Source organism: Nyctereutes procyonoides, unplaced genomic scaffold, assembly GCF_905146905.1.
Source record: "Nyctereutes procyonoides isolate TBG_1078 unplaced genomic scaffold, NYPRO_anot_genome, whole genome shotgun sequence".
Lineage (NCBI taxonomy): Eukaryota > Metazoa > Chordata > Mammalia > Carnivora > Canidae > Nyctereutes > Nyctereutes procyonoides.
This window is the reverse complement of record NW_026575131.1, coordinates 52,416,923-52,439,569: the sequence shown is the minus strand read 5'-3', so window position 1 is coordinate 52,439,569 and position 22,647 is coordinate 52,416,923. Positions and strand designations below refer to the sequence as shown.

At 56.7% G+C, this 22,647-nt stretch overlaps 1 protein-coding gene across 3 annotated transcripts; it reads right to left on the bottom strand.

The window, feature by feature from the left end:
• Positions 1–1,034: 1,034 nt before the first annotated feature.
• On the bottom strand, positions 1,035–22,615 carry PNPLA6 (patatin like phospholipase domain containing 6). 3 transcript variants are annotated; one of them, XM_055343151.1, is made up of 36 exons: positions 22,391–22,615; positions 21,503–21,567; positions 21,337–21,407; positions 20,921–21,008; positions 20,699–20,781; positions 20,435–20,532; positions 18,268–18,408; positions 18,019–18,178; positions 17,588–17,668; positions 17,242–17,370; positions 16,776–16,856; positions 16,525–16,687; positions 16,197–16,280; positions 15,801–15,910; positions 15,509–15,676; positions 15,346–15,423; positions 11,031–11,236; positions 10,671–10,802; positions 10,467–10,590; positions 9,913–10,026; positions 9,530–9,605; positions 7,733–7,873; positions 7,504–7,567; positions 7,062–7,230; positions 6,741–6,923; positions 6,464–6,582; positions 6,098–6,254; positions 5,763–5,879; positions 5,606–5,675; positions 5,052–5,168; positions 3,352–3,477; positions 2,922–3,223; positions 1,972–2,088; positions 1,663–1,762; positions 1,438–1,547; positions 1,035–1,327 (listed from the first exon to the last, which is right to left on the bottom strand). In XM_055343151.1, the coding sequence occupies exons 1-36, from the start codon at positions 22,450–22,452 to the stop codon at positions 1,253–1,255; spliced, it is 4,281 nt and encodes a 1,426-aa protein (XP_055199126.1). In that variant the 5' UTR covers positions 22,453–22,615; the 3' UTR covers positions 1,035–1,252. The 3 variants fall into 3 exon arrangements, with proteins under 3 accessions (XP_055199126.1, XP_055199128.1, XP_055199127.1); XM_055343153.1 differs by having other exon boundaries at positions 22,566–22,585; XM_055343152.1 differs by lacking the exon at positions 3,352–3,477.
• Positions 22,616–22,647: the final 32 nt, after the last annotated feature.

Sequence of the window (22,647 nt, the reverse complement as noted above, 5' to 3'; positions counted from 1 at the left end):
GGTTAAATACTGTAGGATTCCACTTCTATGGGAAGCCACTCCATAGAGACAGGAAGTAGATGGTGGGAGCCCGGTGCTGGGGGAGGGGATGGGGAGTCAATGGTTAATTGGAGCAGAGTTTCAGTTTCAGGTGAGAAAGTTCTGGAGATGTATGGTGGGGATGGCAACACAACAATGTGTGTGTGTGTGTGTGTTTTATTTATTTTTGTGTGTGTGTGTGTGTTTAGTGCCTGTGAGCTTTACGCAGAATAGCACGTGATAAAGGCAGGGACTGGGAGCCCCAGGAGGCCTGCAGCACATAGTAGGGGCAGTGGCCGGGAGCCGGGCCCAGGCTAGAGTCCTAATGTCCAGGTTGGTCATGTACTACCTGCACCTCCCTCCCCAAGTGAAGCAAGGGAGGCTCAGAGAGTTTCAGTAACAAGCCTGAGGTGACCAGGAAGAGACAAGGCTGGATTTTCACACCAGGCAGTTTGACTCCACAGTCTAGAGACACCGAGGCCTTGGGGACAGGTCTCAGCCCACTGTAGGGAGAATGAGCACTGCACTGATTCTGTGTGACCTCAGCTACATACACGGTAAAGCCAATGCCTTGGAACTTCTGAAAGTCCTTAAGCTCTGTGCATCCGTGTGCGTGTGTGCGCACACGTGCCTGTGCATGCACACGGGGTGCCCTGGGAACCAGGCTCTGTAGTGCACACAGTAGGGACATAGAGGATACACAAAGCTCTAGCATACAGTAGGACCAGCTAAGCACAGAGGCTGTGGGAACTTAGGCAAATGAGGGGGTGCCAGGGTGGGCCCCCAAGAATATCTGCAAACCGCCCCCCAGGGGTGCACATGGCATTTAGAGGTCCTGTAGGACTACAGGGGAATTGTACTCACAGTGGGGGAAGCTAGTCGGGCCTGACACCGGGCCTGGCCACGTGGGTACATGGACAAGCTCAAGGCTGTTTCGGCACCAGCTCCAGCCATCCAAGTCATGGAAGGTGGGGCAAGGTGCCCCCCCCCAGAGTCCAAAGATGACACGAGGCCACTTCCAAGAGAGGAAGGTTTATTGGGAGTGACTGGTCATGGTCTATCAGTGCAGTGCTGCCCCTCCCCTTGGGGGCAGGGCAGTCCAGTGTGTGGGCCCTGGGGGCTTGGGTTCAAGGGGGACCCAGGAGGGTCGCAGGAATAGCAGCAGGCAGAGGAGTGAGCCACCCTCACAGGGCTCAGCCCCGGCCCAGCCCCAGGGGGACCCCTCTCGAGGTCCTCAGGCATCCGCAGCCGTGGTGGGAGGCTCCAGGGGCACACAGCGCCGGTGCCGGAGAACTGACTTCTCCTCCTCCTGCAGGGACCGGAGTGCCACACATAGCAGCCAGCACGGGACACTGGTACACGTACCTGCATCGGCCACGTAACCCTACCCAGTGGAGGGCCCAGGCCACCCACTCTCACCATCTCAGAGGCAGTGCTGGGGCTCGCGCCCTCGGGAGACCCCCCTTCATCCCGTGAGCAGTCAGGGCCCGCGTCCTCCTCATACTCCGTCAGGCAGTCCGACTCCTCCCCTGCAACCAGGCAGCAGTGTGAAGTGAGGGGGTGCAGGCCGGCCTGGCCCCTCCAGCCATCACCCACGCATCCCGGGCCCAGCTCCCCCACCCCCAAGGCGCCCTGGCGCCTCACCATCGGCACAGCCATCGGAAACATAGCTGGTTGTAGGGGGCTCGATCCGAGACACAATCTCCGCCAAGTCGGTGAAGCCAGAGCTGGGGAAGGCCAGCACCTGTGGAGTGACCAAGTGAGGGACTTAGCACGGTGGGGGGGTAGGGGGTCGTCTGTGGGGTCCTGGAGTGTCAGGGGCTGTGGTGTCTTCGGGGAGCTCTCTGATCTGAGGGGCTTAGCTAAATCCAAGGAGGTCTGGGGCCATCTGAGTTCTGGGGTGGGGGAGTCTGTTGCTACGCGTGGCCCCGCTGGGGCAGGTCGCAGGCTTACGTCCGCACGGCGGCTCTCGTTAAGGTCAGCAGACCTCCGGTCCGTGAGCATCTTTTCAATGATGTCGCCCCGGCTCCAGCCCCCGAACACCGCCTTCCCGTACTGGTAGCCCACATCCTGCAGGAAGCGACGAGGCTGGAGCCGTGCCTGCAAACCCCACTCCCCTGGCGTTTTCCCTGCCTCACCTCCTCTGCTCATCTCCAGTCTGTTGACCCTACCTTGGCCCCTCAAAAGCCTGACGCTCTGGGGGAGCTGCAATCGAGACTCAACCTATTTCAGAGGTGGCAGCGTGTGGCACACCTGTCCCCGTCTTCCTCATCCTGTGCCCCTGCCAGACATGACCCACCAATCGCTCTACGACCTTTTGCACTCAGCCCCACGCAGTGTGCCAAGTACCACACGGCACAAGACGATGGCGTGTAATTTCAAGGTCTGCGGATACGCATCACATCTGCAGACGTCACCATCCGCCAAGCTCATGACAGACACCGCTAATCCATCACGGCACACTTCCCCGGTGGGCCCGGGGCTCTGGGCAGCAGCTCCCGACCAATTTCAGCTAGCGTGGGCTAAGCCGTGCTGTTCGGGTCAGTGGCATGTGACATATATACACACACGGCTGCACACCCCGCCCGTGCTTATGGCAAACAGGACTAACTGACAACAGCTCTTGGTCCCGTCAATGCAGAAAGGGTGTTGAAAAATCTCTCCTGTGCTTCAGGCAGTGCAGCGGGCAGCTACTGGGGAGCTAGCACTAACACGGCACATGCACAGCCACCTGCCCCTGCCGCACTCACTGCAGACATCACAAATCAATTACCATTGCGCTGCTCACGGATCCCACTTGGGAAGGGAGCCCTACAATCCTTCCCCTCGTGTCGCTCTGGGCTTTAAGTAGTAAAGCTCTGGTGGCCCACCACACCGGCACCATGCCACTCCCACCCGCTCACATAGATCTGATCGAACTTCCCGAAGTCCATGGTCTTGAAGCAGTCGATGGGCGGGCGCAGGTACTCGCAGTAGGAGCTGGACTTAACCACCTCCAGCTGCCGCACGCAGGACACGTAGGCCAGGCGAGACTGGATCTCGGCCATGTCTGGAACCTTGATCTTGTCTGCCCAGGGGTTCAGCCGCTTCCACAGCAGCCACCAGCCAGACAGGCTGTCCCCATAGGTGCTGAGGTCTGTCTCATCCTGGCTTCCCACGTCGATGGCGATGACCGTCTTGGCACCCATGCTGCGGGCGATGTCCGCTGTGGGGCCGGGGGGGGTCAGCAGGCAGCGCCCCCCACCCCAGGGCCCAGGGCAGGGAAGTTCAACCCAGTCCCACAAACACCATCATGCAAATGGTCACACAAAAAAACCCATGCAAACAACATGCCGGTATCAAAGGGCATGGACATGGATGCCCGTGACGCTGAGGAGGTGGGGCCGGGCCGTGGAGCTTGTAAGTCTGCGGGACCGGAGCCAGCGGGACGGAGGGGATGGAGGCAAAGGGACAAAGTTGCTGGGAAAAAAGACACCAGGTTAAACACGTGAGAGGGGGACAGAGAGGCAGAGAGACATAGTCATAAGGCCACCAGGACACAGAGACACAGGAAGATAGAGCCAGAGAGGCAGGGGGTCCAAGGCGCAAGGAAACAGGGAGAAGTGTGGAAGTCAAGCCGCAGGAGAGAAGCACAAAGAAGCAGACACAGCAACAGGGAAAGAGGGATCAAAGAGAGAAATCAAAGATACGGAACGAGAGAGAGCCTAGGGAAGAAATCGGGGCTGAGAGGGGGACAGGGGGCAATGACCAAGAACGAGGGGGTTCAGGGAACCAGGATAGAGGAGTGAAGGATAGGTGATGGCCTACTAAGGAGGGTGGTGTGTCTGTGGGTCCATGTCTGCACGTCCGTGTGTCCCACTGAGGGTCCCTGAGTGGGTCTGGGGGGAGGGGGACAGGGTCCTGCAGCCAGGACCCTGAGAGATATCTGAGTCTCCACCAGACTTTGCACAAGTCCCTCATGAGCTTATTGGTCTGTCGAGGAACATGTGTCCACATCTGATCCCCAGATGTGCATGCATCTGTGAGTGTGTGTGTGTGTGAAGGCACACTTCTTGTCTCTATCTCTACACGCACACCCGGGCGTGCGTTCCTTCCAGTCCCCGTGCGTCTACATCAGCACTTGCAAGTTCCCAGGGCCAGTCTGCCTGTACACCTGTCTACACACACCCACATGTGTGTGGCTGTTAGTGCGTGTACCTGTACAGAGCATGTACGGCAGGACTTTGCCAACTTTTTCTGTAAGGGGCCAGAGAGAAAATAACTTTGGCTTGACAGCTATGTGGCCCCTTTCACAACTATTCACTTTGCCGCTGTGGGCACAAAGGCAGCCACGAGACAAGGCATAAGTGACTGGCTGTGGCCACGAACCAATAAAACTTTCTTTACAAAATCAGGCCCGGGGCTGGATTTGCTGCAGTTGGCTGATCCCTGGCCCGGCCTCCAGGGCCGAGTGTTTGGGTAGCTTGCACATACATCAACTTGTGCGCACTCACTTGTGGGCATGTGGAATCATCTGCACACCCAGCTCCTGCTCATCTCTACGTGTGAGGTCAGCAGACCCGAAAGCTCACCTCTAGTGCACAGGTGCCTGCCACCCGTGTGTGTACTCCTGTGCACGTTCAAGGCAGCGTGCAGTGCGTATGTGGACAGACTGGTGTGCATGGACACATGCCCTATTTCGTGCACACGTGTGTCTAGCCACGTGCAGGTGTATGACTATGCTACCTGCAGCGTGAGCACGTGTGTGGCTGGGGTGAACCCATACAGGTGTCCGACGGTCTCCATACGCTCCTTTGCGTGTGTGCATGCGTGTCTGCATGTGTTCATTCACACTGATCACAGCACAGGGATGCACTCAACTCCATACACGTTCATCTGTGGGCACTCCCACGTACCTGCTGGTGCCCGAGTGTGCGCATGTGGCCTCCCGTGCACCTGTCTGCATGTGCGTCTGCACGTGGGCCCATCTGCTTATGAGTTCACCCGTGCGTCTTTACGCACAGTGGGGACCAGGGGAGCGGGCAGCCACTTGCCTGGCAGGTTGTTGATGTAGCCGCCGTCCATGAGGAGGTGCCCGTCCTTCGGGTCGCACAGCGGGGGCAGGTAGCCCGAGAGCGTCATGCTGGCACGTACGTACCGCCACAGGGAGCCTGCCCGGCAGGACACACAGACACAGACACGCACAGACACGCTCAGACATGCTGGAGGCCCGGCCAGCCCGGTGGGCTCGCTGACCTGGCACGTTGTTGACATAGCACCCGTCCACCAGCAGGTGCCCGTCCTTGGGGTCGCAGAGTGGGGGCAGGTAGGGGCAGTAGGAAGCACTGGCCCGGATGTAGCGCCACACGCAGCCTGCGGGGACGGTGTGAGGGGGTGAGGCGCCTGACTAGTGTGCCGGCCCCCCACCCCTGAGGAGAGACATACCTGGGGCCTCTGGGGCATTAGTGGGTGATGGTTAGTGCTCGGCAATCAGGCCAGGGTGGACGGTCACTCATGTTAACAATGTCCCAGCCGCTCAGCTGCCCTCCCTGCACCCCCTCCCCACACAGCCACAGAGGTTGTCGTGGGGCCACCTGGGGGCACCCACCATCTTTGTGGACACGCATGGCTGAGGCGGTGATGTCCGTGGTCACATTGAAATACGGCAGCCACAGGTCCTGTGGGGACAGGGACCATGGTGGGAGGGGAGTGGGGACTCCTGTGGGGGGCAGGTGGGGCAGAGCAGGCCAGGGAGGAGGGCCCACCTCGATCTGCTTGTCCTGGAAGACTCGATGGATGCTGCGGTTGAAGGCCGAGCCGGTGAACATGGAGGTGACAGGGTACGTGAGGTCCAGCACAGGCTCCATCACCGAAGTCATGCTCTAGGGGCAAGGAGGCCAGGTGGGATCAAACGGGAGTGACTCGGGGTCACTAACCTGGAGGTCACAAGGGATAAGCAAGGTCCTGGAGCTACTGCCATCGGGACCCAGGTGGGGTTCACAGATTATGTCAGGAAAAGGCAGAGAAAGCCCAGGGGACCCTCCAGGATGGGGTTCCAGGGTGCTCCTGCAGTAGGTGGGCCTCTCCCACCCCTGCACACCTTGGCCCACTCCCGGGCCCGCTGCTTGGTACGACTGGCGCTTCGCTCCTCTGCGTACAAGGCCCCAATGAAGGAGCCGATGGATGTGCCACCCACCAGGTCGACAGGGACGCCTGCCTCCTCCAATGCCTTTAGCACCCCGATATGTGAGCAGCCCCTGCAAGGGAAAGGAAACTCAGGGACCCACCCAAGACCTCTGCCACACTGCCCCTCTCCCTCCTTTCCCCTCCGCCTCCCATCTCCCCCCAAGGAGGCAAGGAACAAGTACCAGCCCCACCCAGGGAATAAGCTCCACCCCTAGGCACTCAGGTCCCCTAACCCCACCCCTCAGGGTGACCCCCACGGAGCAAGCCCCGCCCCTCTCACCTGGCCCCGCCCCCACCCAGCACCAGTGCGATGGTGTTGCCTGTGAGCACCCGTGCCAAGCGGGAGAAGTCGCTGTGCCGGTCCGCGCGTCTCGAGAAAACCTTCTCGTAGAGCTCGTGCTGGGATGCGGGGTGCGGGGGACACAGACAGAGAGGCATGAGAATGGGGGTGCAGGAGGCAGTGTCTGGACCAGCACGGCTCTTGCCCCCACAGGCTTCCCGCCCCACAGAGGTCCCAGAGGCCCTCAGAGGCCCCCTCCTCCCAGCGCTGCGCTCACCAGCTTGGCAGGGCTGCGGCGAGAGAAGAGGCGGCGTGGACAGCGCAGATGCAAGTGCCCCGAGCACCAGCTGCGCATGTTGAGCCACTCCACAGTGCGCGTAGGGCCTGGGCCCTCCTCACGGTGTAGCAGCACCAGCTGCTTGAGGGCACGCACTGCTGTATTCTCCAGCATTTGCTCCAGCTGCAGGCGAACGGAGGGTGGAAGTCACTCAACTTCGGTCTTTTCCTCCCCACGCCCACAGTGAGGGTGCACAGGGTGCAGGCACCCAAGGGCAAGGGATCAGGTCCCGGGGGTGAGGTCACTGTGCAGTCTCCCAACCTGGCCAAGCGTGGGCTCCTGGTCGCCCAGGCCCACGATGAGGATGCAGTCGGCCTGGCGTAAGCAGCGGACTGTCCAGGGCGTCAGCGACGCGTCAGTCTGGTAAAGCACTATGCGGTGCGCATCCTCCTGCTGGGCAAGCCACCCTGAGAGCCGGAACTCCTGGATGCTGGGTTAGGGGTAGGGATGCGTCATCCTGGGGGCTGCTCAGGGGTCACACACCTCCCAGAAACCATGTAGCTCCGCTACTGGGAGGAGGGGAATTTAAGACACCAGGCCCCCACAACATGTCCATGCCCCCAGGGGCGACCCAACCCATGTTCTTCCACTGAGTGGATGGACGGGGCACGTGCTCCTTGGTTCACAGCCCAGAACTCAACCAGATCTGAAGGGATTCTAGACTTCAAGTCTAGCCCCCACTCCTTCAACTCCGACCACATACCTATCCAGAGCAGAGGCCCCCAGGCGGGCCCGGATGATGTCACTGTTGAGGAGGAGCGTGGGACCTGGGGATGGGTGGGGATGGGTGGGGATGGAGAGTTAGGAACCCAGGTCAAGAGAACTGGGGTGCCTGTCTTGCAATCCACCCCCATCCCCACTGACCCACCCGCTGACCACTGCCCCACACAGACCAATGGCCTGTTCTCACCACACCCCTTCCCCCAACTAACCAATCGCTTGCAGAGCATGCTGCAGCTCCAGAGTGAAGGCCACCATGGGCACCTCGGCACACACTGGCAGGACGGCCACTGTTGCCAGGTTGCTGGCTGGGTTGGTAAGCTCCGAGTGAGGGGGAACGCCTAGTCCTGAGCCTGCAGAGACCCCAAAGAAGGAGTGTGTGACCCTGAGTCTGGAGCAGTAGACCTGTCTCTTCCTCCCCATAAACCCTTGCCCTTCATCATCTGACGGAGGTTTAATGAAGAGATTATGGACCCACGGCCTCACTGTCCCATCTTGGTAAGACCTAGCCAGCTGACCTTCAGTTCGGAGCCTAATCTCAACAAGAATCCATCACGTAACTCTATGACCGCTCCACTCTATGCACGGATGGATTCGTGCCCCTTCCCTATCTGCCCTTGGTGCTTCTGTCCACTGAAGGGACCTGAACACAAAACGGGACAGAAACAAATGTATTTTTCACCCATTTACTGCTTCCCAGCCTTTCCACTAGTATCCTAGACCAAGGCCTTACTCCCTTTCTCTTGCCTGGACCTCTCGCTGCCTCCTCCCCTCCAGCTGCTTCCTGTAACAGTCTCAATAAAGTCCCGAGCTCCCAGCCCCATCCCCCTCTTCTTCGCCCATGCTCACTTTCCTCCTTGCAGTGCTTCAAAACCACCAAACCCTGTGCGCAGGGCCTTCCTCTTTCTCGTAAATGCCAGACCCTATCTCATTTGTCAAGTCTCAATTCACTGTCCCCAAAAAAACCTCCCTCCCACAGTCACACTCCATCAAGACCTTCTTATGTTTTCTTCACTGTATGTACCAGCAGCTTGTGACCTCACAGTTTTTCTTTGTATTTTTAAAATACTTGGCATGCTGACCTGTAAACCTTTCTAGGAGTCTTGTCTGCCTCTCCCCACCCCATGCTCATCACAGAACCTAATACATATTAAGTGTTCCCTGGAAAACTTATCTGTATCCCAACAACAGGGAGGTACTCAGGGGTCAGAGATCTTAATGTTTCTGCCCCAAAGGCTGCCCCACAATGTGACAAGGGTGGACCAATGGCCTTAAAGAAATAAATGGGCATTTGTACACATGGATCAAGACTGAGGGAAAAAAATCTGTCAGGCAAAACCCTGAGCATGGGAGGTGGTCCTTAGCCAAGGCTCACCACTGCCCTCCACCATCCAGGTGTCAAAGCTGAAGGGAGTAAGAAGGGCAGGTGTAGAGGTCGGGCTGGTCCAGGGTCGGCTCACCTTTACATAGAATCTCAGGCCCGTATTTCCGGGCATCTAGAATCTGACTCCATTCCCGATGTACCCTAACTCAGCGAACCACACCTTCCAGCTGGCCAGTAGCTTCAGAAGCCACTTCCCAATTTGGTCCCTGCCCCCACCCCCACCCCAAGGCTCTACCCCACGGACTTCATTTCCCAGCATATTCTTCTAAGGACTACCTCTCCCAGTGTGCTCAGGATGTAGACTCCATCCTGCCCTGCAGGCCCGGACACCCAGACACAAGCTCGTGCCTAAAGACTCTGCCCTCAGCATGACAGATACTTCCATGAGAAGCATGGCCTGGGTCTTGGGCTGTTTCCTCACATGCCCAGGACCCCAGATCCATCCCCCACCCATGCCAGCAGGCACCGGAAATCAGATCTCACTCCTCCTTCAAGCCTGCCCAGAGCATGGTTTATCCTCCAGACCCCATTTCCCAGCATGCCCAGAGCTTAGGGCTCCCTTTCCCAGAGTGTCCCAGGCGTCGGACTACATCCCCCAGCATGCCCAAGGCCAGCTGGCTCTCACCTGGGAAGGGTCCTTGCAGCTGCTGCAAATTCCCCAAAATTTTCTGGCTTAGCAGGTGGATGAGGCGAGTCACGACCTGAGGCGTGGGAGGCCGGCATTCCAGTGAGGCGAGAGGGACAACTGTGCAAGTCCTACTTTTCTCTCCTCTTACCGGGGTGCCAGGGTCCCCATCACGTGGGCCCCATCCCCAAGAGCCCTGCTGAAACACTCAGGGTTTCGCTGAAACACTCAGGGGTTTCGCTGCCTCCCTGGGGTTCTATCCACCCCCCAACCCCCTCACCCCTGTCTGTCTCCATGTCTCCACTACTCTGTACTAGGCCCTGCCCCCTCAAGCCCCGTTCCCCACCCCCCGCCCCCAACCCTGCCCCAGCTTCCAGTCTCACCTGTGGGTATCGACGTTTGATGTGGCCCAGAGTGCCCTCCGGGAGTTTGGCCAGCTCCGTGTCCCGCACCGCGTGCACCGTTGTGGCACGTGGCTGCCGTGTCAGCGCCTCCACCTGGGGGGCCATGTGCATGCATGACCAGGGCTGCTTGAGCCGGGAGGCCGGAGAGAAAAGGGGGAGCCGACCACGGGTGCAGACAAGAGGTACCCACTGCCCTACCGCGACAGACTCCCCATACAGGTGGAGATCAAACCCCACTAATCATTAGGCTTCGGGGAAAGGTTGAGAGCAGGGATCCATGCTCAGGAGGAGGAAGACTGTCTCCTCATCCAATAGAAGTCTGGGGATGGAGTCCGATTAAGACTCACCACCCCAAGAATTTGCCCCCTCCTCCTGCCCTCGGAAAGGAGCTGAGCAAGTGGACTGGGCTAGGCCAAAGGCTGGGAGCTGCCATCACCAACCCAGCAGATTACCCGGGATGATGTGTTTGCTGGGAGGAGTGAGGGGAACCGTACTGGGAGTAATCAGAGGACAGTGGGTGGGGCGGCACTCACCACGCCAATGAGGTCCCCGCGGCCGTACTCGCCCACCAGTTCCTTCTTGCCGCTGCCGCGCTGGATGACACTGCGCAGCCGCCCATTGAGCACAATGTAGGTGCAGTCGGAGCGGTCACCCTGCCTGGGGTGTGGAGAGGGCCAGGGTTGGGACTAGGCCTTCCTCAGGTGAGGTCTGCACTGCAAGAAGGGGCAGGGCTGTACCTGTACAAAGCGCGGCCCGCCTCCACCGCCGTCCAGTCGATGGCAAAATCCATCTGGCGCACAAAGGGCGACATCCTGGCGGCCACGGTGTGCGCAGCACTCAGAACCACACTAGGCTGTGCACGCATGATCCTGTAGGAGAAAGTCAGGGGTGCATGGGCTGGGGGGTGCCCTGGGACATTCCTTAGGAAGTGGAGAGGGTGGGTGATGGCCTGGCGGTGGGATCAGAAGGGATCAAGCTGCCCTGGAAAAGCGCTGGGCATCCAGAGGGATGACCTCTACCACAGCAGAATGGAATCAAGTGGGGACCCTCCAAGTGCCACTCCCACCCCAACACTGGGTGGAGGTGCCCAGCCATACTCATAGAAGTCGGACTTAGAAATCCTCAGGAAGGTGCAATCACGCTGGGCTCTCAGTGTGAAGATGAGGGGCTCGCCCGTGAGCACTGCCAGCTGCCCCACCAGCTCCCCAGGTTGTGCCACGAACAAGCATACATCCTCTGCCTTGTCAATCATGCGCTGGTAGACATGCAAGCAGCCCCACAGCACAAAGTGCAGGCTCACGTCCTGTGGGGCAGAGGCAGAGATGGGCACAGGGGCAGTAATCTCAGCCCCAATTCAGTTCAGTGCACCCAGAGGAATGGCTAAGGAAGGAAACGTTGAAGGAGGGAGTAAAGGCTTCAGATAGCTCTGGGCTGCACAGCATATATATCTAATTCCCATTCAGCGCCCAGGGCAATTGGTACTAATGGGTTACCAAAATCTAAGCCCAGGCTAAGGTCCATAAACTCTTTTTTTAAAGAAAAAAAATTATTTTTAAGTAACCTCTATGCCCAACATGATGCTCAAACTCACGACCCTGAAATAAAGAGTCACGTGCTCTATGAAGCCCATAAATTCTTTTCAGCATAGCCAGCAAGAGGGTGCAGGAACCTCTTTGCTTATGCTGGCAACTAGTTAGCCCATGTAAGAATAAAGCTGGACCCTTACCTAACACCATACCAAAATGGAGCAAAGACATGGATGTAAGAACTAAAACTCTAAAATTCTTTGAAGGAAAGATAGCAGTCAATCTTTGTGACTTTGAATTTGGCTACAGATTCTTGGATGTGACACCAAAAGTTTAGGCAACAATGATTTAAAAAAATGGATAAATTGGACTCTATCAAAGTTAAAACTTTTTTTGAGAAAAAAAAAAAAAACTTTTTTTGAGTTTCAAAGAACACTATCAAGAAAGCGAAAGGACAACCCAGAGACTGGGAGGAAATACTTGCAAATCACGTATCTGCTAAGGATCCTGTATCTAGAATAAAGAATTCTTACAACTCAGAAACAAAAAACCAGATAACTCAATTTAAAAATGGGCAACGGCTCTGAACAAACACTTCTCCAAAGAAGATAAAGGTCCGATAAACAAATGAAAAGATGCCCAAAATCAGGGGCACTTGGGTGGCTCAGTCGGTCAGTTTAGCATCTGCCTTCGGCTCAGGTCATGATCCCGGGATCTTGGGATCTGGCCCCACATGGAGCTCCCTGCTCAGTGGGGAGCCTTCTCCTCCCTCTCCCTCTGCCCCTCCTCCCTGCGCATGCTTTCTCTCTCTCTCAAATAAACAAAATTGATAATAAAAAAAAGATGCTCTAAATCATCAATCACTAAGGAAATTCAAATCCAAACCATGAGATGCTCCTGTATACACGAGAATGACTAACATTAAAACATGTTAGAGAGGATACAGAGAAACCAAAATCCTCATACACTGCTGGTGAGAATGTAAAATAGTGTAGCTGCTTTGGAAAACAGTCCAGCAAAAATTAGAAGCAGTCCACCAACAGTTAGAAGTAGAATTGCCCAGACCCAGCAATGTGACTCCTAGATATAAACCCAAAAGAAATGGAAACCTACACCCCCACAGAAATTTGTACCGAAATCTTCAGGGCAGCATTATGCACAATAGCCAAGAAGTGGAAATCACTCAAGTGTCCATCAAGGGATGATCAGATAAACAAAATGTGGGAGACCTACATAATTGATTATTTCGTCCTAAAGGAGTGACAGTGACACAGCGCAGTGTGGATGAACCTTGAAAGCATGATCCTAAGTTAAAAAAAGTCTTAGAAGGGCCCTCAGACACAGAGGGCCACATCATGGATGATTCCATTTATACGAAATGTCCCAAATGGGCAAATCTATACAGACATAAGATGAGTTGCTCATAGCTAGAATCAGCATTAGGAGGTAGGAGGGCGATAGCTAAAGGGTATGAGCTTTCTTTTCAAGGTGATGAAAGTTTGTTTGTTTTTTCTCATTTACTTGAGAGAGAGACCACACTCGAGCACACGCACAAGTCAGAGGCAGAGGCAGAGGCAGAAGCAGCAGCAAACTCCCCACTGAGCAGGGAGCCCAACTTAGGGCTCGGTCCCAGGACTCCGGGATCATAACCTGAGCTGAAGGCAGACACTTAACCGACTGAGCCACCCAGGCCTCCTGAAAGTATTCTTTCAATTCAAAAGTGATAGTCGTGATGGTTGCAAACACAACGAATGTACCAAATACCACTAAAAACAACAACAAAAAACAAACAAAAAAAAACCCCACTAAATATTATATGTAAGTTACACATGAATAAATATATACAAACATAAAAAATACAAATAAATATAAATATATAAATACACACACACACATTTTTTGCTCCCAGTTTCCTTGTTCCACTCTATCCCTGGTAACTTCCTTTTGTTTCCAGAGATCAAATATCCTGTTTCTGCCACAGGATATTTGCACAAGCTTTCCCTCTACCTAGAAAGCTCTTTTCTCCCCCTTACACCTAATTAATTCCTCTTCATCCTTCCTCCTTAGCTGGAGGCCACTTCTTCAGAGGTGCTACCCTGCCTAAGCCAGATTTTGTAAAGCCAAGAACATCTTTTTACATGTAAGCATGAAGCACATATTAGTTTACAAGAATAGTGTAATCCTTTGAGTTGGTCAGAACTGTGAGCCTCCCAAGGGCAGGGACCTTGCTGGTGTCTCCTGCCTCTGCAGCCCCAGGAGATGCACATGCGTGCTGGAACCTTCTAAGACAGAAGTTCCAGACTCGGTTCGGGATATGAGTGGGAGTCACTAATATTAAGCTGCTACTTGTCATCAGATTGGGAATCATATGTCTCTTCACTGTGGGACTTGTCCGAGCCTTGAATAACAAACGGTGTTCACTAAAAGATTGCACTAAGGGACTAAATAGCCGAAGTTTTCCAAATCTGTTTGAGCAGGGATCCTTTGTGATACAGATGTTCCATGAAGCACACTTTGGGAAATGTCTGTAAAGCAGAGTTTCTCAACCTTGGCACTATTAACATTTGGAACTAGATAATTCTGCTGTGAGGGGCTGTCCTGTGCATTCCTGCACCTCTGGCTTTACCCACTTAGATGCCAGTAGCATCCTCCCAAGTCGATAAAAAAAGGTCTGGGGTGGAGGTGAGGGGTAAAACTGCCTCCAATTGAAAAATTACTGGTGTGAAATTCTGGAGGCAGGCAGAGCACATTAATGCCCCTAACAAAGATCTGAACCCCACCCCTGCCTCCCCCCCCCCCAGAAGACTTGAGTGGCTGCAGACCACTGTGGAACCTTCTAGCCAGTCTAGTCTGTTAACAAGTCGGTCTGGGCTGAGTTGAGTCCAACAGAGTCACCCAGATAAGGAGGGGCCGGGGACCCTATGACAAGAGCCACGGTTTGACTACACTTCCTCTGCCCCTGCTATCACAATCAGCTGGCAAAAGCCTCACCCAACTTCCTCTATAGGCAGGAGCCCGTTCCTGCAATGAGCAGCTCGAGGTGACAGCTCAAGCAACAGATCAAGTGACATAACGGTATCCCAGGCAGCTAGCAGGTGGGCTGCCCCCAATTCCACACCACCACCACCCCCGCCAAGCCCAGGCCCTCCCCTGGACCTGTCACCTCTGAAAACCTTAGCTAGTCAGAAGCACTCTTTAATCCTCGTGACAACTCTAGCAGAGTTACTGTTATTACCCTATCCCGTGGATGAGGAAGCTGAGAACTTTCTCAATGATTTGCCTAGGTCACAGAAGAAGTTAGGGTGGAGTGTGACTGCAACTCTGGCCCGGTTGCAATCAGATTTGCAATCAGACTCTGCAAACAGTCCAGAGCCCTCCTCCTCCATAATTCTGGCCTGTGAAATCATGACTAGGTCTCAGTTTCCCGACATGGACAATAGAGGGATTTGTAGGATACAACTTCCTACACTTCCTGGCTGCTGCCACGGAGCACTGAAATCCAGCTCCCAGGGGCTGTTTCACAGCCTCCAGGTCCAGATTCGGATCCATACACACCTATCGCACACCCATCCCAGCAGGGGCCCAGGAGAAGCATATACAACGTCAGAGTATACCGAAGAATTGAAAGGCCAGAAAACAGAAGTTACAGGAAAGGCCAGGGCAAGTAAGAGAGATCTAGGGGTTGCGGTCTTCAGGTAAAAGGTTCAAGGATTAGAGAAGAAAAGTCAATAGGTCCAGAGGACGTAGGGATCAGAGTCACAGCATTTAGGGTCAGGGATGGAAATCACACGTTGAGAGATGTACACATAGGGTCAAAGAGCAAGGACCAGAGATCAGAATAAGGTCTTGGGTCAGACTCATATTAGAGACCAGGGCTCGGCCTCACCTGGTCCCCCTGGCGGGCGATGATGGTGCCAGCTTTGGCATGATGTAGCAAGACCCGGCTGTTCAGGAGGGATGGGTCCTGAAGAGAAAGGGGGGTTGAGATGGGCCCATCTAGGCCTCCTTGCCCTCCTCTCCACGTCCCCCAGGACCCCGTGGCAACCCACCTCAATACGCATCAGTTTTGCCAGCTCCCGCTTCGCTGCCTCGAAGATGCTGCTTGTCTGGCGTCCCTGGTAGGGCCCGAAGGGGCAACCACCGGTGGCCAACTCGTCCTCGCAGTAGCTGTGCTCACAGGCACCTGCTGGCTGCTCCCGGGGCTCCTGAGTGGGGGTCTGCATAGGGCAGGGCCTGTGACCTCTGTGCTCCTACCTGACCTTCTTTCAGGGATGCCACCGTGGGCCAGGCCAGGGTGCAGGGAGGGCACTAGGGAGGGGGGCGGAGAGGGCAAGGCCTTACCCGAGCAGGAGCTGCCTGGGGCCCCCCTGAAGCCTCTTCCTGCAGGGACACGGAGATCCGGCCACGCTCATACGCCATGTCAAAGTCTGAGCGGGGGCCACCTTGCAAGCCTGCAGTGGGCAAGGGTATTTTGTAATAAATGATAAAAATGAGACTGATCCCAGTTGACTTATTTGGCTTATATCTGTGCAGACATGACTACTCTATCACTGCACTGTCCCTCAGAATCCTTCTTAATCACAGCTGGGAAGACACCATCTCAACAATTACCAAAAGAAAATCACAAGAATACCATCAGCATTCCCACTTCACAGATGGGAAAAATCATGGCTGGTACACCTACATTCAACCCAAAAGTCTGATTGTCTCCCCCACCTCCCACCTGGCACCCCAAACCTGAGATGTCCACGGGCATGGAGATGCAGCGACTCAGCAGGGGGGCAGAGGGAGCCTCCAGAGATGTGGGCTTCACCGGGTCCCCTGGGAGAGACACGTGTACAGGCTCCTGCCCCTCAGAGCCACCAGGCCTAAAGCTAGGATTACAGGGGAACTGAGTGGGGTTTAGAGAGAGCTCAGCCCACAGTGTCTGAGGCTGCGGGACTGGGAAAGCGATTCTGATGGTTCCCAGGGCCAAGGCCAGGGCTCTCTGGGGTACTGGACCAGAGTCAGAGCTGGGTACCTAGCTAACGGGTCCCTGGGAAATGGCCAAGGTCATCTATGATACCTGCAGGTCCAGGCAGTGGGGCCCCGGTGGGGTCAGGCGGCCGGCCAGGAGTCTCCCGAGGCTCCTCAGCAGCTGAGGCACTGACCACCCGCTTGGAGCCACGCACAGGGCTGGTGCGGGAGGGAAGGCCAGGGCTGGGGAAGAGGCGCAGGGGCTGGATCTCCTGGTGACAGAGAGTACCCGTGTAGTATGTCCTGGGAAGCCTGTGTCACAGCCCCAGCCTCCTGCCCCGAGTTCCCTGTGCAACTCACGTGGCTAAACAGCTCGTTGGTCAGACCCAGGTAGTTGTGAAGTGCCAGAAAGGTGACCCGCTGCAGCCTCACCATGATGATCTGCGGGGGTGTGGCCAGAGGGGTCAGGGCCAGGGAGAAAAGGAGAAGAGATACTGGGGTGACCAGAATCAGATGACAGGAAGCGGGAGAAAATTAGGTCTAGGCATCAAGGGGGTGGGGTGTAGGGAAAGTCAAGGTTGGGAGCAGTAAGGGGCTGGCCAGGGGCAGAGGCAGGGAGAAACCCACAGTCAGGTGGCAAAAGCCTGGGGAGAAGGGGTGGAGGCAGCTCAAGGGAGGGGACAGCACACTCCCCCCCCAAGACCCGGCTGCTCAGGCCTGATAAGCACAGCTCGAGCCCCTCCTGGCCGCTGAGCTCCAGCCCACAGGTGCCCGGGGCTGGGGGGATGGGTTGGGGCAGGTAGAGGGAGGCCGGAGGCATGCTGACCTGTACAACCCGCACCAAGCTCTCGGGGTACTTGGTGAACACGGCGGAGAAGGCCTCCACTGGCAGCCGCAGCACTGTGGAGTCGCGGGCTGCCCGGGCAGACACCGTCCGCTGGGGGTGCTGGTGGCCCTGGAGGGGGATGGGGCAGGAAACGGGGGGAATCAAGATGAGGGCCTTGCTCGCTGCTCCCCGAGCCCACCCCAGTACCCATGCCTTGAGAGACCACTGGCAGCGTCAGAGGGGATTAAGCGGGGATCGGAGCCCCCACAGGCAACTGTCTGCAAACCAGCCCCACTGATTGTGTCCTCATACCCAGCTTCTTCGTCCCCTAAGAGTGATCACTCACGGTGATGACATCCAGGATGCTCAGAAGGCTGTTGACACTGTCCCCAGGGACCACTTCCTTCACCACACACTCCTTCCCATCCTGAAACACAGAAGATGGGGGTGCTGACCAGAGCTGTCCCCACCCTGCCAACTGCCATTCCACCCCCTGAGCATGCCACCAGCTCTCAACCTCACCAACCAGTGATCACTGACACCTTGATCCCCAAACCCACCAAATCTTGGACCAGCATCCATTTTCTGGCCATCACTAACCATAACTGCTGACTGTGTAGACCAACCCGACACCCCTGGGCGTTTGTTTCCAACTCTTGCCTGCATGTCTCAAAAAAATCCACAAACCCTGCTGACCAACAGCAATGCCTATCCCGATAGCCACTGCCCATCCCCACTGCCCATCTCCCTGTGGCGGCCCGTGGTTGGTCCACTCACAGGCCCTGGCAGACAGAGCTCCAGTAGCCCATCCTGCACCACATAGATACTGGCATCTGGCTGGCCTGGCCGGAAGACATAGTCACCCTGGCTGAGCCGCTGGAAGACCATGTGTCGGCAGAGCTCCAAGAAGAGCGGTTTCTCAAAGTGGCCCAGCACCCTGTTGGGTGGGAGAAAGATGAAGAGAATGCAAGTCAGGTGAGCCCCCAGATCTGCAGTCCTCCTCCCCGCCTACACCCTAACACTGACCGGACATTCTTGAGCATGTAGAGCACCTCGGAGGGCAGGTGGGAGTTAGCCAGGTCACCCTCCGTCAGGTCAGCCTCCAGCACTGCAGGTGGGGGCTCCTTCCGCTGCAGCGTTGGTGCCTCCTTCTGGATACGCAGGATCCTGGTGGGAAGAGAGGGGTGCAGGGGGCAGGTAGGGAGAGGGCTCAGGCAGACATGAGGCTCCCACATAACCTTTCCTCAAAATCACAAAAAATGGGGGTCGGCAGACTCTGGCCCACTAACTAAACCAGACATACTACCTTCTTCCTTAAAAAAGCACATAGCCACGGTCGTTTGTTTACGTGCTACCCGTGGCTGCTCTCACTCAACCACAAAGCTGAATGACAATAACACAACTGTAATAGCTGCAAAACCTAAGACGTTCACCGATCTCTTACAACAAAATTTGCTCTGATGTAGCCTCTGAGGTAAAACCCCGAAATTGCCCCTTTGCTAACCATAAATTCCTGAGACACACACTGTAGTGAAGCGGACCTTTGACATAAAACATGGGCGGAGGGATCCCTGGGTGGCGCAGCGGTTTAGCGCCTGCCTTTGGCCCAGGGCGCGATCCTGGAGACCCGGGATCAAATCCCACGTCCGGCTCCCGGTGTATGGAGCCTGCTTCTCCCTCTGCCTGTGTCTCTGCCTCTCTGTCTCTCACTGTGTGCCTATCATAAATAAATAAAACAAAAAAAAAAAAAATTAAAAAAAAAAAAAACATGGGCGGACCCCAAAAATAGCTCCTCCATTCATCGTGGGACCCCTGACACCTTCCTTCCTAACACAGACCAGACCCGGAGACAGTCTCCCTACTGCAAGCAGAGCTCTGGGGTAGCTTCCGTCATATCAGGAGACCCCATCAGCTCCTCTGATCTTTGTAAAGCTCCCTGAGCTAGCCTTTACTTCTAGATCTCAGAGAACCCTGAGATGACCCCTTCGAGGATCACAGAGATTCCTGAAATAGCTCTCTCTGTATGTGGAGAGTACAGATGCAGCTCTTCTAATAATCACAGACCCGAAAGAGCCCTCCCCTGCAGGTCACAGGTATTTACTGAGAGAGCCCGTCCCCTGGTCACAAGCCCCCTGAGATAGACTCTCTGGTATGAGCAGACCCCTGAATTAAACTCCATGATGTAAAGAAATCCAGACGTAGCTCCCCTTCTCATCAGAAAGACCTTGGGCTGACCCTTGCCCAGATCACAGAAAGCTGAGCTAGCCCCCCGAAGTACAGGACAACATCAGTGTAGCGTAAACACACGCTGAGATAACCCCCATGACATACAGATGGGAGGGGCAGACCAGACCCTCAACTGATCACGGAGAGCCTAGAGCCAGCCCTTCTACTGAAGTCATAAAAAGCCACGCTAATGACACATCTGCTGATCGTGGACAGCCCTGGAATGACACCTTAGTGGAACAACCCTTAGTGTGAAGACACCCTTGAGACAGACCTTCAGGTATATTCCGTGATGTCAGGTGACCGACCTCACAGCCCGCTTCCAACTTAGAAAGATCCCTGGGAGAGCCTTTCTCAGAGGCTCTGAGATGGCCCTTTGCTGATGGCATGGAGCCCTGAGAAGTCCTTCCTATGCTTCTTAGAGCAGGAAGATTCTTGAAATAACTCCTGGGGAACAGAAACGCCTAAGATAGCCTCCTTAGTGTAGGAAGAACTGCAGGGTGGGTGACCTAGAGAGACGCTTTCTGATGTAGAGAGATGGCTGACATGACCCCTAGAAGACAAAAGCTAGAGACAGCCCCTCCGGTACATCATGGAAACACCTGAGTTAACCCCAGTGGATCACCACCTGTGTCGGGAGACCCTCGAACCAGCCTACGGGGAGAACCCAGACGGAGACCCCTAAACGAAGTATCTGAGGACCCACTGGAGAGAGCTGACTCACAGACACCCCTGTGCTAGGGGAACAGCCCCGAGGTGCATCGCCTCATCGCCTCGGGGCACAGAGACCCCAGAGCCAGCCTGTCCGGTGTGGGAGAGCTCTGAGATAGCCCCTCTGAGGTGGGAAGACTCCCAAAAACAGTCCGAGCGGTTCAAAGGACCCTTAGATACACCCTTTGGTGGGGGCTGATTACGCAAATGGTCCCTGAGATGCCCCCAGTGCCAGGCACACCCAGTACAGCCTTACTTCTTGGCAATGTTGAGCATCTTAAGTTTCTTCTTCATGCGGGGCCGGGAAGTGGTGGAGACAGACGCGTCCACCAGGGAGGAAGTGGACTGTGATACCTAGGAGGATTGAGGATGGGGGATGGGTGAACTGCCAGTTCAGACCGAGGGGAGAAGGGGCCAGAACCAGAGGCCCCCTCGTCAAGGAGGGTGGGCTTGCTGAGATGCGGAGAAAGGAAAGGCCAGGCCTCTGGGCTCGGCGGGGGCCGCGGGGGGCCACACTCACCTTCCGCATAATCTTCCGACCGTAGAAGAGCACTTTGTCCCTCTTCCGGAATCGGTAGCGGGGCCCCTCCGGGGCTGGCGTTTCTGGGGGTAAGCGGAGAGAGAAGCACTCAGCTGTGCGCGGACTCCACGCGGCCAGAGAGGACGTGGCGTGCAGGCTCCCGTACGTCCCATCTCCGCTGCCCACGCCGCAGCCTCCCCGAGGGGCCCTCCGGGTCCTCACTCGGCACTCGCAGCCTCCGCACCAGCAGGAGGATGAGCACGGCCGTGACCAGCACCGCGACTCCGGCCCCAATCATCACGCCCAGCACCTGCGGGACGAAGGGCACTGGCTGCGCATCGCATACCCCGCCTGCCGAGCCCTCCCCGGAGGCCGGAGCGCCCCCGTCCCCATCCCATTCGGTCAAGTCCTCCGCCCCCGAGGAGGTCACGGTCGGCCCGTGCCTCGACGTCCCCATCTGCAGAATGGGCCGCCGCTGCTCCCTCCCCGGGGGCGCGACTCCTCCCGGCGGCTCCGCGGCCCGCGGTGCACGCCGGGAAACGTAGTTCCGTCTACACAGCTCTCGCGGGACCGCAATGATGGGCGCTAAGCATTTCGGGAGTTGTAGTCCCCGCGGCGCTACACATCCCAACCTTTACCATTCCCGTTTGCAGTGGAGCCTCCATCAGTTGCTTCCGACTGGGCGGTAGGTCCGGTGCAGCCCGGAGTCCTGGGGAATAAGCAGCAGGAGGAACCGGTGCACGTCGTCGCTCTGGGCCCGTCTCTCCCCTGCCCCGAGTCGAGGGCCTGCCCCTTACCACGAACCTTGCCCAACCCTTCGTACTCGCCGCGGGGATGGCTTCTCTGGGCCGGGGACGGCTGGTGGGGCGCTGCGGAGCAGAGGGGGTGGTGCAGGTTGACCTCGAGTCCCTTGGCTCCCGGCCTGACTCCCTTCACCCACACGCCGGGCGGACCAGACGCCCCACGGATACGGCCCCACCCTGGGGCCAAAGGGCAGCCGTCCGGACGCCCACAGTCAGCACCTTCGCACGGGTCCCCGACGCGCCCGGCTTCCTCCCGCAAGCGGCCCCCTCCTAGCCTCAGCCCTGCAGGATTGTTCAATCCTGACCCAGCAGACCCTAGGACCCCACCCCAGAGAAACTGGGGCCTTCAAGCCATGGAGGTCGCCTGGCTTCTGACCCAAACCTGCCCTTGGGGAGACCCACGGGCCGAGGCGCTCGGGAGTGCTGCTGGAAGCTCCCACACAGGGGGTCCTGGGGCGTTGCAGAGGTCTCGGAAGAATCCCGGGACGCTCGGAGTGGGGCGGCCTCGCAAGGTGTTACTGGCTGACGCTAGACTTACCGCCACGCTTCAGTAAAGTTATGGGGTCTCTGACAGTATGGAGCATCACTGGGACTCTGGGAACCAACGATGCTGGCGCCATTACTGGGGACGTAACTAGGGACGCTGGAATTACTGGGGTCTCTGTAAAGTTACTGGGAGACCTCAGGAATACAGGACTATTATTGGGAAAACTAGGAGCTGGGTGGGCACGCCCCTGGGGTCGTTTGAGCTACAGAACCGGCCTAGGGATGAATGCTGGAATATTACCGGGACTTGTTGGAAGACTGAGGATGTTTCTGGCACCGCTACTGTACTAACGGAAATTTGGGGGAGTCCCTAAGTCCTGGAGATATTACCTGGAAAACTCACCCTAGCGCGCACCTGGCTACCGGCGCGGAAACACCTGCCGGGAACTGGGGGGATGGGAGCATCAGAGTCGGGGGCTACCGGCCATCGGAGGAGGATAGATCTTGGGAGAGCCGAGGACTCGCTAACGATCCCCCGAAGGGACTCCTCCGCGAGGGAGACTAAGACCCGGACTCACCCAGGGGCCAGCAACCAGGGTCCGCTCTGCGCCAACACCGGTAGCTTTCCGCCCAGCGCCCCAGGCGCGGCCCCTTTAAATT